The following is a 17,324-nucleotide window of genomic DNA, read 5'->3' on the forward strand; positions in this document are numbered from 1 at the left end:
TTCTAAATTTTTCTTCCTGTCACTTAAAAGACACTATCTTTAAGGACTCAAAAGTGTTACCAAGTCCTGTCCACTCTGTTTTCAAGTCTAGGTAGCATAGCATGTTGATTATTCCTTGAGTAAGTTGAGAAAAAGCTTGTTTGTTTTTTAACTTTTCTTGCCTGGATGATGAAATATTATGCTTAAAGTTTTTTTTTCTTTAGAGTGAAAAAGAAAGACAAATTATTTTACTCATTTACTCATGAAAATAAAAAGATGTGTGTTGAAATGTGTTTCTGAATCACCTTTAAATTTTGTATATGTGACATCACTAGTTGAGAGAACTTTTGTCTCTATTTCGTTTCTTTTTCTTTTTTAAAATTATTTTATATTTTATTTAAAACATACATTTTTATCCTTCTACATGGATTATTGAGCATTCCCATACAGCAAAACCAAAGCAACATAATTCCAGCTTGAAGATATTAGTTCAGACCGTACATTGTGCCAAAATATCCTGAGGTTCCATCAGACACTTGAGCACCCCCAACCCCTTTCTAGTGTGTTGTCTCTTTCCCTCATCACACAAATTAAGGAAATGTAATTTCAGATTCAACGTCAGAAGTGACTTCAGAAAGCTGTTTATAGTCTGATGGAAGTTGATTGTTTTGTTCTGTTTTGTTACTGTCACTATTTTACAATTGTACCATTTCACAGAAGCAGTGAAATAGTTTCTGTATTTATACTACAGGAATGGGGGCACCTGGGTGGTTCAGTCAGTTGAGTGTCTGACTCTTGATTTCAGCTCAGGTCATAATCCTAGGGTCATGGGATCGAGCCCCACATCAGGCTTCACATTGGGTGTGGAGCCCACTTAAGATATTCTCTCTCTCTCTCTCTCTCTCTCTCTCTCTCTCTCTCTCTCTTTCTCTTTCTCTCTGTCTCTCTCTCTGTCTCTCTCTCTCCCCCCCAGCCCTGCACCTCTCTGCCATGCTTTATAAAAAAAAAAAAAAAAAATTAAAATAAATTAAATGAAAAAATAAACTATAGGAATGTATATCAAGTCAAATTAATTTGATTTAACTTAAAGACATGGGACTTATTTATTTGAGTAAAATACATTGTTGCTGTGTATGGGGCTATTATGAAAAAGTTTTGCATTTGGCAGTTAATACCTTTGTTTCTAAAAGAATAAAATAAAACAATCATTTTCCAGTATTTAAAAAGTATGTTACTCACGCTTCCTATATTAATATGCCCAGTGTTTCAGCCTTGCAAGCAGGTAATGTCATTATGACTTTATTAGATAGGTTTATAAAGTTTTCTCTGTTTTCATGTGTTCACATTTTTCTGTATCTTCTCAATTAAAATTCTGCAGGAATTTAAGTATAACACCTTTTAGTAACTTTGCTCCTCAACCTACTGTCGGGGACCAGAAGCACTTGAGTGCTTGGTAGAAATGCGGAATCTGAGGCCATACTTCTAACCTATGGAATTATCATTTGTATTTTAAGCAATTCTTAGGGTGATTTATGTGCTTATTCAAGTATGAGAAACACAGATTTAATAGAATATCATTGGCAGCATGAACCTTTTAAAAGTAATCTGGTGGTAGAGTTGTAGGATTTAACACTATTTTGCCTTTGATTAAGATGCTTGATTCCTATTGTAAGTAGCATTAGCAGTTAATATTTATTGTGTTTTTAAACTCATTACGTATGTAGTTATCTAACCCTGTCATCTGATAGCAAAATGTAGTCATTGAAAAGTGTTTTAGAATTGTATAGATATCATCCATTGTAGCTCTGTCATTTAATCATAGTAGAGATTTTAAGATTCATTTCTATTTCTCTTAAATTATTCATGATTATACTTAAAATGCTAACAAATATTCATTCATGGATCTTATGAGCCAGATATTAATGTGTTCTTTATTTTACATTAAAAGAAGTATCATTGTTAAGTCAAATCTTATTACTTTTTCTGTTTCGTTTCTGTTTCTTTATTTTTATTTATTTCATGTTTTCTTTTTTTTTTGTTTTGTTTTAGTTGGGTCTGGTAAGTTGACATTTTATTGGCCATCTCCTAATCACCGTGTCACTGTGACTGGAACTTCTCTTCCCCTTTCCATCCATACCCTTCCATGTCCTTCAACCAATCAGCCTCCATGTTTCACTTGTCATTGGCCACAAAGACAGACTGCACAGAATAAAGTCTGCAGGAAGTATGGGTAACTGTGACAAAGAGTAAAGGTAATGGGGTTGCTAACCTTATGTCTTGTTAAATGATGTGTGATCTGCATTCTTTTGTTTTTTTCTGTCCTTAATTGCGTGATAAAATAAGTGATAGGACTATATCATGGTTAAGTACTGTTTCAATTTATATCTCATGAGATAAACAAACAAAGAGAGGTGCCCAGAGAACAATGTGGGGTGTTTGTTTGGTCCAAAATATGTTTATAAGTTCATGTCTGTCTATCTAAGCTTTTGTAACTATTGTTCAGTAATTGTCATTAGGAGTCCTTTTGGTGAATAACCTTGCACTTAGGGCTGTTCGCGCTCATTTCCATTTCTTTGTGTCAGATTCATTTCATATTATGTAAGAAATAATTGCATGATGCTTCTAAAATGTATTAAACTTCTCACTGATAAACTTGGCCTCATATATGTAGTCATTACATTTCCAAGTCCTCTCATGATCAGCATGTTGGGGCACCCTTTAAAAATTTTGGAAAACCATTTTTGGAGTTTTACATGAGGATGCTAAGTATTATGCCAGGGAATAATTTGACCTAAGGAAAGCTTCCTATTTTTTAAGTTAAAAAGCTACATAAATATTATAAAGGTGTTCATACTAACACAGATAGGATGGATTGTTCAATAATGGTGATGTACTAAGGGGCTATTTGAAAGAAATACCTTTCTATATGCTACTGTATATACAAAAATGTATACGGATTAATATTTAAACATAAAAAACTAAAGACAAAAGTATAGGATGAAAGTGGAGGTGAATGTTTACATAATTTATTACTTATGTAATCTATATTATGTAATTTTATTGATAGAATAACAAAAATGCTTAACCAAATTAGAACAATTGTCAACAAAATGGAAAAATATATCTACAACACATATGAAAAATGGATGAAATTTTCACCTAACAATAGTTCTTAAAAATAAAAAAGATGAGCATAGGAACACAATATTCCCAAAAAATAGGATATCAGTGACAAGGTAATGTGAACATAAATGTCTAATCTCACTAATACACAAAGGCAAATTGGTAGGAAATTTCATTCTCAGTTTGGCAAAGATGTTAATGTTCAGTGTTTGGGAGGTTTGGGAGGAAAATGCCCTATAGGAGGGTTGTCGTTTGAAATAACCTTGAATATAATTGGGAAGGATGTTATTGTCACTATTGTTTTTAATAGTGAAAATTAGAAACAAATCCAAATTTAAAAGCAATGTAAATTTGTATATGGATTATTAAAGAGTTATTGAAGTGATACTTTAGAAGAATATTTTAAAACACCACGGTCCACTTTGCATGGTTGAATTATGGGTAGTTTTCTTTTTTTCTTTGCTTGTTTGATTTTCTAAATTTCCAATACTGACCATATATGACATTAGTAACATGGTTCTGTAGTTTTAATTATAACAAGTTAGAATGTAGCCTTTGAAAAATATTCCAGCATTCCATCATAAACTTCAAGTAGATGGATGCGATGAATGGCCTTCTCAGTCTAAATAGATAGGTGATGATGATAGATAGATTGATAGATAGAGGCGTATGTAATCCATTTAAATTTTTCATGGAGATATAATTACATCTCAGATTCAACATACATGTAGAAAAGGATTTTTTAAAGTTATATTTCTAGGACATATCTTGGGGCTGATGTCACTGTTGATGTTGGCTCGAGAATGTGCCTGCAAAATATAGTAAATTCATTTCCAGGCAGATATCCTGTGTGGAAGGATTGCTGCAGGATAAATGTAGTTAGCATAAGGGTTTGTATCCCTGGTTCCCAAATAAGTCTTTGAGGTTTGAGGAGAGCTGGCATTTTATAAAAGAAACATGGGTTCTGGCACACGTTATTAGACATGCTTCTGAGATTTAGGAAAGAGACCACCCGAAGTTTATACTTCTCTGAGTGGTTTGAACATTTATATTTTCCTACTCAAATTCCCTACATATTGGAAAGTCATATTCTCCCACTCATTTAATTAATCATTTTTTTCTTTTATTGAAATAAACCAAACTCTTCTGGATTTAGTTTATTATCTAGTCAATCCTTTGAATTTTTTGATCTGATTTCTACCTCAATTATTGCAGCCCTTAACTAGGGAATCAAATGCTCCTGTATGGATATGTATGGAGGACAATCCCCAAGAAATGATACACATGTCTGTTATTATACCTGGATAATGATAGTGTTTGCTAAATTCATGAATAAACCACTCAATTACAATCAGAGTTAAAAAAAATTATAAGGTAGAACTTCAGTTTTACCAAATTGAACCTAAACTGTATCTCCTAACTTTGTATTTTCTTCCCTATAAGTTATAGGACATTTGAAGGCATTTGACCTGATTTTTCTGGTCTCCTATAATTTTCTAGTTAAATGGTATAATTTCTACTAAACCTCAATTAAAAATAAAAAGGGAGTATGGAAGAAATCACACTAATCTGGAAGTTAGGAGATCTAATTGCTTTCTTAAGTTTTGCCACCATGCAATCTTCAGCAAGTTCTGTTATATCTCTCTCTTAAAAAAAAAAAAAAAGAGGTTTTTACTTCAATGAGAGATTTACAAATTTATATTTAATATATATTATAAACATTTGTTTATATGTCTTAGGTGCAATTGCCTAGAATGTATTTATGGAGAGAAAATTACCTTTTTCAAATCCTCGACTTCATTAACAAAGAAGTCATGTTCTTGTAAGCAGTGTAGCATTTGTGGACATAATCTGAATATAATTTTCAATTCATTTTCACTTGAAGGCATTATCCTAAGTGACTGATATAAGTAACTAAAAGTACCTTTAAAGAAGAGGTTTAAAATAATGGAACAGTCTTAAAAAGTGGATTAGAAGAACCCTATCCTGTATAAACTGTTAAATGTCTGGCTTGAAATAGTCACTTCAATTTGAACTGAGACAAGAGGAGAATAATTAGGTGTTTCAGACAGCTGATAAGAAATGAATTTGAAAAGTGTAAACAGTAGGTAAAAAGACTTACATTCAGTGCGTATTTTTCTAAGCATAAAGCACGGCCCCAAAAACAGCTTTTTTCTCTCCCCCCAGAAGTAACTCTATCAGCACACCTAGTGTTTTCAGCTGCCGTTGCTCTCAGTGTAACTGACACAATTTTCTGACACTCTATTTACTGCTGGATGAAGTGGCCATTTAAAGTCTGTATAAATCAAACAGTTTGGACAAAGCTGGCAGTATTTATAATGTCAGGATGAGCAGATGTTTCAAATTTGCCCTCATTTCCATATATATTCTGTTTGAACATGCCCTTGCCTATGTAAATGAAGGAGGCATTTGACTCAACTATTGCTTTAAATTCATTTCCATTCAAGTAATTGGACTGAAGATTCTAAGTGGTTATAATTTCCATGGTAGCATTTCAGGAGCTTTTGAGTTAAATTAAAGTAATTTTAGGGCCTGCTTACGTCAGGAGGTCCTTGTGTATATGATTAAAGTCCATTCAGCTTTAAGCAGCTCTAAATGACAAAAGATACTCGTTCGTACACATTTCAGGTATACATTGAATGTAAAGGGTCAAATTGCAGCTCAAAAATTCTTTTTAATGTGGAGGTTAATCTTAGAAGGTCAACCAATAAAAAAAAAGAAAACTGCTTCACAAAAAATCTCTATTCTCTTCTATAAATATGCCCTTAACACTTTAACTTCGATTAAATTAAGGATGAGAATGGGTACATGTTATAGTGCATAATGAATCATGTAAAATAATGGCAGCACTTGGGATATCAGCAAATTGTCTCCATTAGGATAATAACTACATGTTTTGATTTGGTGTAATTTGTTTCATCTCCTTTAGAACCTCCACATTTTGTTGTGAAACCCCGTGACCAGGTTGTTGCTTTGGGGCGAACTGTAACTTTTCAGTGTGAAGCAACTGGAAATCCTCAACCAGCTATTTTTTGGAGACGAGAGGGGAGTCAGGTAAGACCTTGTTCTATATTTCAGTCAGCTAAGGTGGGTGCCTGAAATGTAAGAGAAACCAAAGCATTATTTAGTTATACAGTTGTTGTTTTAAGAGAACTGAAAATTCTCTGAATACCCTAGAAGACGTCAACAATGAAAGAAAAGAAAAAAAAAATTCATTTATTGTTGTAATTCTAAAAGCAATTTTCCTGGGGTGCCTGAGTGGCTCAGTCGGTTAAACGTCAGACTTTGGCTCAGGTCATGATCTCACAGTTTGTGGGTTTGAGCCCCATGTCGGGCTCTGTGCTGATAGCTCAGAACCTGGAGTCTGCTTCAGGTTCTCTGTCTCCTTCTCTCTCTGTCCTTCCCCTGCTCATGCTGTGTCTCCCTCTCTCTCTCAAAAATAAATAAACATTAAAAAAAGCCTATTTTCCTGCCTAGTTTTGGTACATAGGGTGATATATAGCATGGTAATTATCATATATAATTTATCTTTACTTCCAATTCAGCCAAATTAAACAAAAAAAACCTGTACTTTTTCTCAGTGTAATTTAATTAATTATCATTTCTATTATTCAGATATCTGTAATTATATGTTAACAGAGATTTACACACATTTCAAACAGATGGCAATTATTCAGTGCAATTTCTCTGAAAACGTCAGGATTCTCAACTGTCTTCTTCACTTCTTTATGTATGTTTATGTGTGTGTGTATATAGATACATATATACATAAATATCAACTATATATATCAATTTTTGCATGTCAAAGATTCATCAAACCATATGTTAGTCTGTTTAATATAGATGTCATGTTAAATACAGTTCAGTGTATTCTAATTCTTTGAAAACTATCATCTGATTGCGATTTGCTATCTAATCCCATTCTCTAAACATTTATAAACCAGAATTTTCTATATACATTGAACTAAAATGTAAAATTCTATGCTGTTACAAATTCTAAGTTCACGATTAGGCTTCACCTTAATAAAAAGGAAATTTTGAAATAATTTCACATTAAAAATAATAGGAAACTTTAAAATAGCTTTTAAACCTAAGTCTTTTTTTTCTTATCTCTTATTGACTTGCCTTCTTCAACAAAATAAGCGTTTGCCATTGCTTGTTTCTGATACTTATAAAAAAGATTCTCATTCATTTTTTAATACAGTTATTCCTAGCTTCTTTTATTTTTTGCTTAACTCAATCTTGGGTGAGTTGTTTCATGGTCTTGCTTCTATTGTGTTCATATGAAGTAACATATAGGTAGTTTACTGACTGCACTCACTAATCTTTCATAGGCAATGTAACAAGTTCGCTTTTGTTTTCACTTTGGTAGGCAAATATTAAGTTGATTATGGTATATAGACCCATCATTTGAGTTACAGTACCTTTTGTTGTTTCTAACACATTCCATTTGGCCTCGAAGAACAACTTTGCTGATAGCAAATTACAGCAAAAAAAAAAAAAAAGAAAGAAAAATTTTGTAGAACAGAAAGAATTGAAAGTATATTATATAAGAAAATCTATATGGTAAATCCACTAGAACTTCTTCTTAACAGAGTAGTATTCTAATGACTCATTTAGTTATTTAAATAAATTATTCATTAAGTTATCTAAACTCTATATCAAATTTTGAAATGATTTTGACTTGGTTTGGTTTAGTTTAATGATACAACTTGCTAAAAAAAATTAAAATAAAAAAATACAACTTACTTTTTCCTAAAATTTTGTCACTGGACATATATTCATGAAATAGTACATAAGCCTTTATAAAATTATATATTTTAAGAGGCAGTGAAACTTTTATTCATTTAATTTTTTTCATGTTTATTTATTTTGAAATGGCGGGGGCTGGGGGGTGTGCATGAGTGGGGGAGGAGCAGAGAGAGAGGGAGAGAGAATTCCAAGCAAGCTTCACACCATCAGTGCAGAGCCCCACGCAGGGCTCAATCTCATGGAAAGGAGAGATCATGACCTGAGCTGAAATCATGAGTCAGACACTTAACTGATTGAGCTGTCCAAGGCAATTAAACTTGTAAAAAGGAACAACTTTATTTGGTTAGAAGAAATCTGGACTTTATTTATTTCATGAAGTGTTAATTTCCCATGAAATATATATAGTCTCTCTAACAGGGGAACAAACTTTGAGATTCATAGGGAGAAATTCGTACCATAAAATAATATCACATCTTGTGTTGACTTTGTATATAAGATGAATTTCTACAGAAATAAAACTCCATTATGAATTCTTAAATTTAATATTTGAATTTCAAAATGATCCATAATGGATATCTAAGAGGAGAAGTAAGAAACTATTTACAGTTTGATAAAAGTTACTGAACTTTTATAATGGACAGATAACAGAGATACTTTTTCTGGTGCCAAAAAAGTTTCTTTGAACTTAATTTGTCAGAATGTGCTTAAATTTTAATTTTGTTTGTATATTAAAGGATTTATTGTTTATAGTCCTAATAGTCATACATATATAAAGCAAAGCTCTGACTTTGTTTTTTTTTTAATTTTTTTTAACGTTTTATTTATTTTTGAGACAGACAGAGACAGAGCATGAACGGGGGAGGGGCAGAGAGAGAGGGAGACACAGAATCAGAAGCAGGCTCCAGGCTCTGAGCCATCAGCCCAGAGCCCGACGTGGGGCTCGAACTCACGGACCGCAAGATCGTGACCTGAGCTGAAGTCGGCCACTTAACCGACTGAGCCACCCAGGCGCCCCTGACTTTGTTTTGATTAACATGTAAAAGTTTTAGCTCTGTTGATACCTACTACTTTTATATCTAGTATTATTTGAAATTGATCATTATAAAAGCACCTATCGACATTTTGAATTTATTTAAATTTTAAAATGATCCTATTTAAGGCTAGGTCATTAAACTTGGTGTCTATATATGTGTGTACATCTACATATGTCGGTATGTGATTAAAGAATATTTAGCTCATTTGTGTATATATTGTGTGGTATGCATGTGTATGTGTATGCATTTATATACCTGTTTATAAATATTTATGTATATATGCCAAAATATTAGAACCTGGCAATTAACCTATTGTTATTCTTTCCTCCCAAATACTGGGTTCTAGAATCTGCTTTTCTCATATCAGCCACCACAGTCAACCAGCCGTTTTTCAGTCTCCCAGACTGGTGATCTCACTATCACTAACGTCCAGCGATCTGATGTTGGTTATTATATCTGCCAGACTTTAAATGTTGCTGGAAGTATCATCACAAAAGCATATTTGGAAGTAACTGATGGTAAAGTAGAGTATTTTATTTTAAAATATTAAAGTTTGGTTTATGATCTAAAACGTGTGCCAGTAAATGTGTTTATTTTCTACTGTATATTCTTTCTGATGGCACTTTTGGTGTGAAGCTAAAAAGGATGTCAATACAATGACGAAGTCTAAAATTATTCTTTTTTTAATTATTTTTTCAACGTTTATTTGTTATTGAGAGACAGAGAGACACAGAGAGTGAGCAGGGGAGGGGTTGAGAGAGGGGGAGACACAGAATCTGAAATAGGCTCCAGGCTCTGAGCTGTCAGCACAGAGCCCGATACGGGGTTTGAACCCACAAACTGTGAGATCATGACCTGACCCGAAGCCCGGTCACCCAACCAACTGAGCCACCCAGGTGCCCCTAAAATTATTCTTATTTTAACTTGGCATATACTATAAATTTCTAGCATCAAGTCATGTCCATAAAAGCATAACAATTAAACAAGAAGTTTATAGTGAATAGCTGTGCATAGGAATGTTTCCTTGTTTTAGAAAATAAAGTTATTTTTAAATCTCTTAGTGTAAAATATCGTCTTTTCCCCTCTAAATTAAGGAGATAAAATGAATTGCTGATAAGTCCAACTCACAATTCATTATAATGAACAAGTTTTCTTCAATAATTTGATTTTGTCCTGTTTTTCAATTCCCTTAAACCTGATCAATTAATGCCAAGTACATTTTGAAGACATCTTGATGGAGAAAATCCTCACACTGTAAGATGGAGACTAGTAATAATTTGAGAAAAAAGAAAAAATTGTATACAGATAAATATATACATATATATATACACATCTGTGTATATACATATATACCTAAATATATACATATTTATAATATAAATATAAATATACATATATACATAGATATAATATTCTTTTATTGCTGTATAGTATTCTATTATATAAATAGCTCACAATTTGTGTACTCCTCTATTGATGGATTGCTTTCAGTTTAGGGCTTTTATTAGTTAATAAAGCTAAATATCCCTGTACAAGTCTGTAGATGGGCATTTGCACTCAATTATCTTGGTTTGCCTTTTGGCAGATGAATATACCTATTTTTTTTCATTTTCTCATATATTCCAGATATAAGCTTTTATCAAATATGTGTTATAAATACTTAGTTTTAGTAATTTCCCTAATGATTTTAAGGCTTAAATAACAAATTTTAATTAGGGCCAATGTATTATTTTTCTTTTTTAGTTCGTGCTTTTAATTTTCTATTCTACCTCGAGGTCATGTACACGTTCGTTCTCCTATGTCTCTTTTTAGAAGTTTTATTGTCTATACTTCTAAGATTGGAGTTCTTAATCCATTTTTATTCTTATTTTTTTTGCATGTGGTATAAAACAAGGGTCAAAATTCCTTTCCCCCCATGTGGATACTAATTGTTCCAGCATCATTTATGGAAAACTCAGTGTTTTCCTCACTGAATTACATTTTAATCATAATTCAGATGAACATAAGTGTATGGGCCTGCTTTTATTCTCTCTATTATATTCTGTTTATATTATGCCAGTATGTATGGTCTTAATTATTTTAGCTTTATAGTAAGTCTTATAAATGGGTAATGTAAGTGTCCTACTTTTTGTTTTGTTTTGTTTTGTTTTGGGTTGGCTACTAGAGGTTCTCTGCATCTTCTTATAAATTTTAAAATTGTCAATTTTTACACACACACACACACACACACACACACACACATGCACACACACCATAAACAAAAACAACAAATGTGAGATTTTAATTTTGATTTCACTTAAATTACTGAACAGTTTAAGAAAAATTAACATCTTAACAACTTAGTCTTCTAATTTAGGGAAATGGTATAAATTCCACATATATATGTCGCAATTTAGTTAAATCTTTAATTCTCTCAATAGTGTTTTACGCTTTTCAGGGTATAGATCTTCCCTATATTTTGACAGACTTATACCTAGGATATTTGATGATTTTTGATGTGACTGCATATATATATGCATATAACTTTCATTATTGTATTGTTTGAGGCAAGATGTGCAATTGATTCTTTGTATGTTAACCCTGTATCCAGCAACTTTCTAAATACACTCATATATAATAGTTTATATGTAGCTTATTTTGAAATTTCTATGATCAAAACTGTGTCAACTGCAAATGAAACAGGTTTACTTCTTCTTTCCAATACTTATGCTTTCTATTTCTCTTACTTGTCCTGCATTGTCTGTGCTCTACAGTATAATGAATAGAATTGGTGATAGTGGAAATATTTTTCTTGATCCTAGCCTCAAAGGAGAAGTAAGTGTAATGTTAGCTAAGATTTTAAAGATAGCATTTTGAAATTTAAAAAAAAAATTCTGGAGGATATTTTTAACACATTAATCTGATTAATTTGTTTCTTAGTATTCTCAGGATAAAGTTTATATTAGTTCATATGCTTTACAATTTATCTGCAGCCTCAGCTGTGAATACTGTATCTGCTCACCTGCCCTCATTTTATTGTGTTTCCTATGTATTTCTTTTATCTGAAGACTTCTGCATATGTTGTTTCTACTGGCTTGAAATTTCACTTACTTCAAGAAGCATTCCCTAACTCCTCAAACATGAGCATTCTTCACCCTGTCATCTATACAAAGATTACATCCTATACCTTCCTGCGTTCTATATTTATTTTTTTGTATTCTTCATTAGAAATTAAGTTCTATGAGAGCAGGACCCATGTCTGTCCAATAAATATATACTCAGTATCATACTACCAAAGTCTGGCACATAATACATACACAATATATAATTTTTGAATGAATGGATGAAACATGGATAGAATGAACAGCTAACTCTTGGTTAAGTCAGAATTCAAGGTTATGATTATGTCATTCCAAAGCCCCAACTCTTACCCCTGTCTGTGATGCATAGTATATATGTACTGGCTCCAGTGAGTTAGAATGAACTAAAATGTTTGTACGGTTTCTTACATACATTAAAGCTATTAGATGATGGTTATGAAGGTGGTAATGAATTTGATAATGATCAATATAATCAGTATGTAGAAGTACAATGCAGAATTGCACAAAAATTTAATATTTCAACTTTATGTGTAGAAGCAACTTGTATATACAGGTGTACATGAAAAATGGCCAGAGAAACCTATGGTAAGATACTTTCAAGTATTTGTTACTATTCTCATTGATAATTGAAAGCAAAGCTTTCTACATGCCATCTGACATGACATTATCATAAATTGCTACATTTATGAAAATAGATCAAGGCTAGCAATTTTAGCTAAACTAACACAAAACAAAAACCTAACACTAAATATACTAATTCGTTTTACATTCTCGGGGAAGATTTAAGGTGGCTTTGTGTGCGCTTTGTGGTGGTACTGTATTTTTAGTTTTGTTTTCTTTATTTTGGAATTCATTGATATTGCACACACAACAAGTATGGACTCGTTCTTCACAGGTAAACTATTACTATTGTGAGTGCTGGCAACATCAGTATTTGCATAAATCAAATCAAGAGGAGAGCTAGTAGGCAGAATACTTTCTGGATGCTATTTGAATGTAGCTTCTTGATCTTTATTGTTTGCAAAAAGAACAAAGACAAAGGCAGAGTAAAACAGGAGGCACAGAATTTGGTGGACCAGCAGCTGTCTTTAAAATGCTGCTTCTCTATAGCTGTGGCCTCTGCCCCAAATGGCATTTGACTCAGGAACATAGAAATCCATATCACCTATTTAATTGAAAATGTTTCTTTCCTTGATTGGTAGAATGCAAGAAAATTAGTTAATGGCTTCCAAATGATGTATAAAATTAAAAAAAAATCACTTGCATTCATCTTTCAAAAGTTACTGGTATGCAGAGAAACGAGGGTTCACTTTTATTCAAAAAAGAGATACCTGACAATTACTATTTGATGTGGACAAGTGACTTGTACTGTCAGTTTCAGTTCCCTAACTCGTAAGTAATTGCAAGATATGTTTGCAAACCAATGTTTGTTGGTATGTAAATATTAACTTTGCACACTCAAACCAGTCAATAGAAAAACCATTTTTGTAATTTGTTCCCTTAAAATTATTTTATAAATGTATTTACATGTATTAACATAGTCTTTATGATCATTGCTTTTGAAGTAACCAAATCGTTCTTCTGATGACATAGTCTCATTTTTTTTTTTTTCCAACTTTTTTTTTTTTTTAATTTACTTTTGGGACAGAGAGAGACAGAGCATGAACGGGGGAGGGGCAGAGAGAGAGGGAGACACAGAATCGGAAACAGGCTCCAGGCTCCGAGCCATCAGCCCAGAGCCTGACGCGGGGCTCGAACTCACGGACCGCGAGATCGTGACCTGGCTGAAGTCGGACGCTTAACCGACTGCGCCACCCAGGCGCCCCCATAGTCTCATTTTTTTAGGACCTTTATATTTTTCATGAATGTGTGGAAAAGATAGCTTTGATAAACTCTGCTGGAACAGGGCTATACCACCGGTGACACTGCCTATACCAGCAGTATTCTCACCACGATCACCACCATACTGATGCTCATTAATAATAAGTTACAGTTATTCAGTGCTTCCTTTGTGTCAGGCACGAATGCTACCGTCGTTTTGCATATCAATTTCAAATCTGACAACATGTCATTTTACAGATCAGGGAATGGAGGCAGAGACTGGTGAAAAGGGAGGCCCCGATCATACAGATACTAAGTAGCAGAACTGAGACTTAAAACCAAAGTTTGTACTGTTCAGTATGGTAGCCAGCCGCCACATGAGATTATCTAAATTGGAATTTCAATTACTTAAAGCTAACTAAAATTACACGTTTAGTTCCTCATTTACTCTAGTTGCACTCAGATGATCGGGATCCATGGATGCTGTTGGCTTTTGTGTTGGATAGCACGGTTACGGAACATTTTCATTTTAGGGCTACATCTTCCTCTAAGATGCATTTATTCACTCCTTAAAATTCATTTTAATAATGATAATCCATTCTAATAATACCAGTGTAAAATATTAGAGCCTTAATTTGAGGTTTGACTCAGACATGGACTTCACTGTAGGGGCGCACCTGGGTGGCTCAGTCTGTTAGGTGTCTGACTCTTGATTTCTGCTCAGGTCGTGATCTAATGTTTTGTGACATGGAACCCCAGTTGGGCTCCTCACCAACAGCAGGTAGCCTCCTTGGGATTCTCTCTCCCCTTCTCTTTCTGCTCCTCTCCCTGTTTGCACTCTCTCTCTCCCTCTCAAAATAAATAAATATATTTTTAAAGAAATGGACTACACTCTTTAGTTTGCGTAAATTTATGTTTACATAAATGATAGATGAAATGAAATGAAACATAGATGTCATCAATATTTTATTCTACTCTGTGACAACACAGAGTATTTCATTTTTTCTACCTAAAAATGTGAAATTGCTTTAATGAACTCCTTCAGCTCTGATTTACCTATCTATCAGGTTTTTACAGAAAAGGGCAAATGGCAGTATCATAATCCATATATGTTTCTAGCTTTTTGCAATTAGCAAAGCTTCTTCATATCTGTTATTCCGTTTAAATCTTCATAGCAATCCCCTGAGCTGGCTAGAATGTTACTATCTTCCACAGATCAAACAAACAAACAAACAAAAACGGAGGCTTAGAGAATTTAAGGAAGCTGCCCAAAGACACATGACAGATGGAGCTGATAATTAACTACACTCCTCTTCTCTTGCCTTATTTTTGTAAACTACCCAGTATAAACCAGGAAGAAATAAATAACAGAGAAACAGCATCATTAGACTGGGTTGGGATAGGGTGGGAGGTATGAATGATGCTAAAAATGATACAAACATTGAAGAACTATAAAGATACAGGAAACTGAATAACCCCCCAGATATTGGATTATTTCTAAATATAACAAGACTACCAAATGTAAGCCACTCCATTACTGGATTTAATTATAATCAGTAATAAAGAAACACTGCTACTAATTTAATTAATGTCTAGAAATAAATATTCATTCATTCTTACAATCAAGGGAACACAGGTGGTAGAATCTTATGAAACCCAATGCAATAAAACACTTTCATTCTTTTTTCATACTTATCAGGAGGGGCCTCTAATTTGATTTTAGCCAATCTCAACAGAAAATGTTGCAAAGATGAAACAGTTCTGAACAAAGGAATTAACTGACTTACATTTTTCATCTGTGGAGTCCCTGAAACACTCCTGCCAGGTTACAAACTCCAGCCTGCGAACACGCCTCCCTGATATTAGCAAATTTCATACCAGTAATCAAGTATGGTAGAGAACCAGAAGGGTGGAGTGAAAAGGCAGTCGCTGATTTCACTCTCTTGCTTTTTTGTTTTTGCTTAAATTGAATGCATAAAACTAATAATTATTGCATGGTAAATGAAGAACAAAGTGAAGTGTGGCTCCAGCTTGTGAAACTCTTTGGTGCATAGAACTTTGAACATGACGCATCCAGCTTGGCAAATTCTTGCATGCAAAATTTGGTTACTCTGGCAACCGGTTTCTTTTAATCAGGAGACTTCTTAAAACTGTCTTTTATATATCTGTGACTTAAAAATGTTTAGCTAATATTCAGAATTTATAGCTTGTTAATGACAAAAATTTCTTACACCTAGTTTTTAGGTTTCATAATGAAAAACAGCATCTATAGAGTTTCACCTGAATTGACTAATCAGGGGATGAGAACTGAGAACATCTCTCTAATGCAAGCTATTCTAGTTAGTCTGCAGTTGTTTCTGATTTTTCCCCTAAATAATGGCTTTCTTACCTGAGATAAAGTTTTTAGTTTTTCATATAATAAGAAGAACATTTTTTTTTTTTACTATGAAAATGCCTTCCATTGTTTCCTTCCATAGTACATTAAAACTACTAAGGTGATAGAATTTGCCAAAGTGTTTTTCAGGCCCTGGTAGTTCCAGGATGAAAGTACGGTATTTTTAGGTTAGGGGATTGGCTTGAGTTATATTTTTGGATTAGCCTACTAACAATGGATTTTGGGCACTTTTTCAGTTTTTTATGTATTCATTAGGTTTAGGAAATTTTTACCCATGTATTCTGTTAATAGAATTCCAAGGTAGAGCTCAAGCATATTGACTTGTAGGTCATGAAAGTCTAAAGCACTTATTTGAATCCAAAATTGTCAGACATGCTGGTATGAGGCCATAATTTTTTACGTTGGGCACAAAACAGTTATCAGATAGCGAGCTGACTTTAGTTCATTTATGAAAATATTGTCTCATTAGTTTCCTTGGGGTAGGTGGTTATTTGTTGTGTTTTATTTTTACATATTTTAATGTTTAAAAAGTACAGCATTCCACTTTTCACCACTATGCATATACTTCGCCGTCCACAATTCTTATTTCCTCCTCAGACTCTTAAGTGAAAGAGGCCCCTTGACAGAGTAGCATGCTCAGGCAGTTGTGGGTCATTGGAAAGGAGTGCATTGTATCTCATTTTTATGTCCTGAACCAAAGCATCATATAAATGCATTCTGAATAATGCATGGCTCCTACTTTAATTACTTGTTTAATTAGTTTGTTTCAAAGCCTAGAGCAATTGCTGTTGCTTGGATGATTAGAAAATTGCTTCCAGTTGTAGAAATCTATTTCCTGTTTCTTCTGGCAGTGATTGCAGACCGGCCTCCCCCGGTCATTCGACAAGGTCCTGTGAATCAGACTGTGGCCGTGGATGGTACTTTAGTGCTCAGCTGTGTGGCCACAGGCAGTCCAGCACCCACGATTCTTTGGAGAAAGGATGGAGTCCTTGTTTCAACCCAAGATTCTCGAATCAAACAGCTGGAGACAGGAGTGCTGCAGATCCGATATGCTAAGGTAACTTAAAATGACCCCCCGTTTCCCGTGTGATCCACTTTGGTTTTTGCCTCCAGCAACTG

The 17,324-nt window shown here is 33.6% G+C and overlaps 1 protein-coding gene across 1 annotated transcript in view; it reads left to right on the plus strand.

Moving 5' to 3' along the window:
* Positions 1-17,324, plus strand: part of ROBO1 (roundabout guidance receptor 1) — a 1,142,978-nt gene that overhangs the window by 1,052,777 nt on the left and 72,877 nt on the right. Inside the window, exons 9-11 of the mRNA XM_058731718.1 lie at positions 6,053-6,177; positions 9,256-9,427; positions 17,057-17,262. Of these exons, the coding sequence (XP_058587701.1) occupies positions 6,053-6,177; positions 9,256-9,427; positions 17,057-17,262 (503 nt within the window). The remainder of the gene's footprint in view (positions 1-6,052; positions 6,178-9,255; positions 9,428-17,056; positions 17,263-17,324) is intronic.

Source organism: Neofelis nebulosa, chromosome 5 (genome assembly GCF_028018385.1).
Source record: "Neofelis nebulosa isolate mNeoNeb1 chromosome 5, mNeoNeb1.pri, whole genome shotgun sequence".
Classification (NCBI taxonomy): domain Eukaryota; kingdom Metazoa; phylum Chordata; class Mammalia; order Carnivora; family Felidae; genus Neofelis; species Neofelis nebulosa.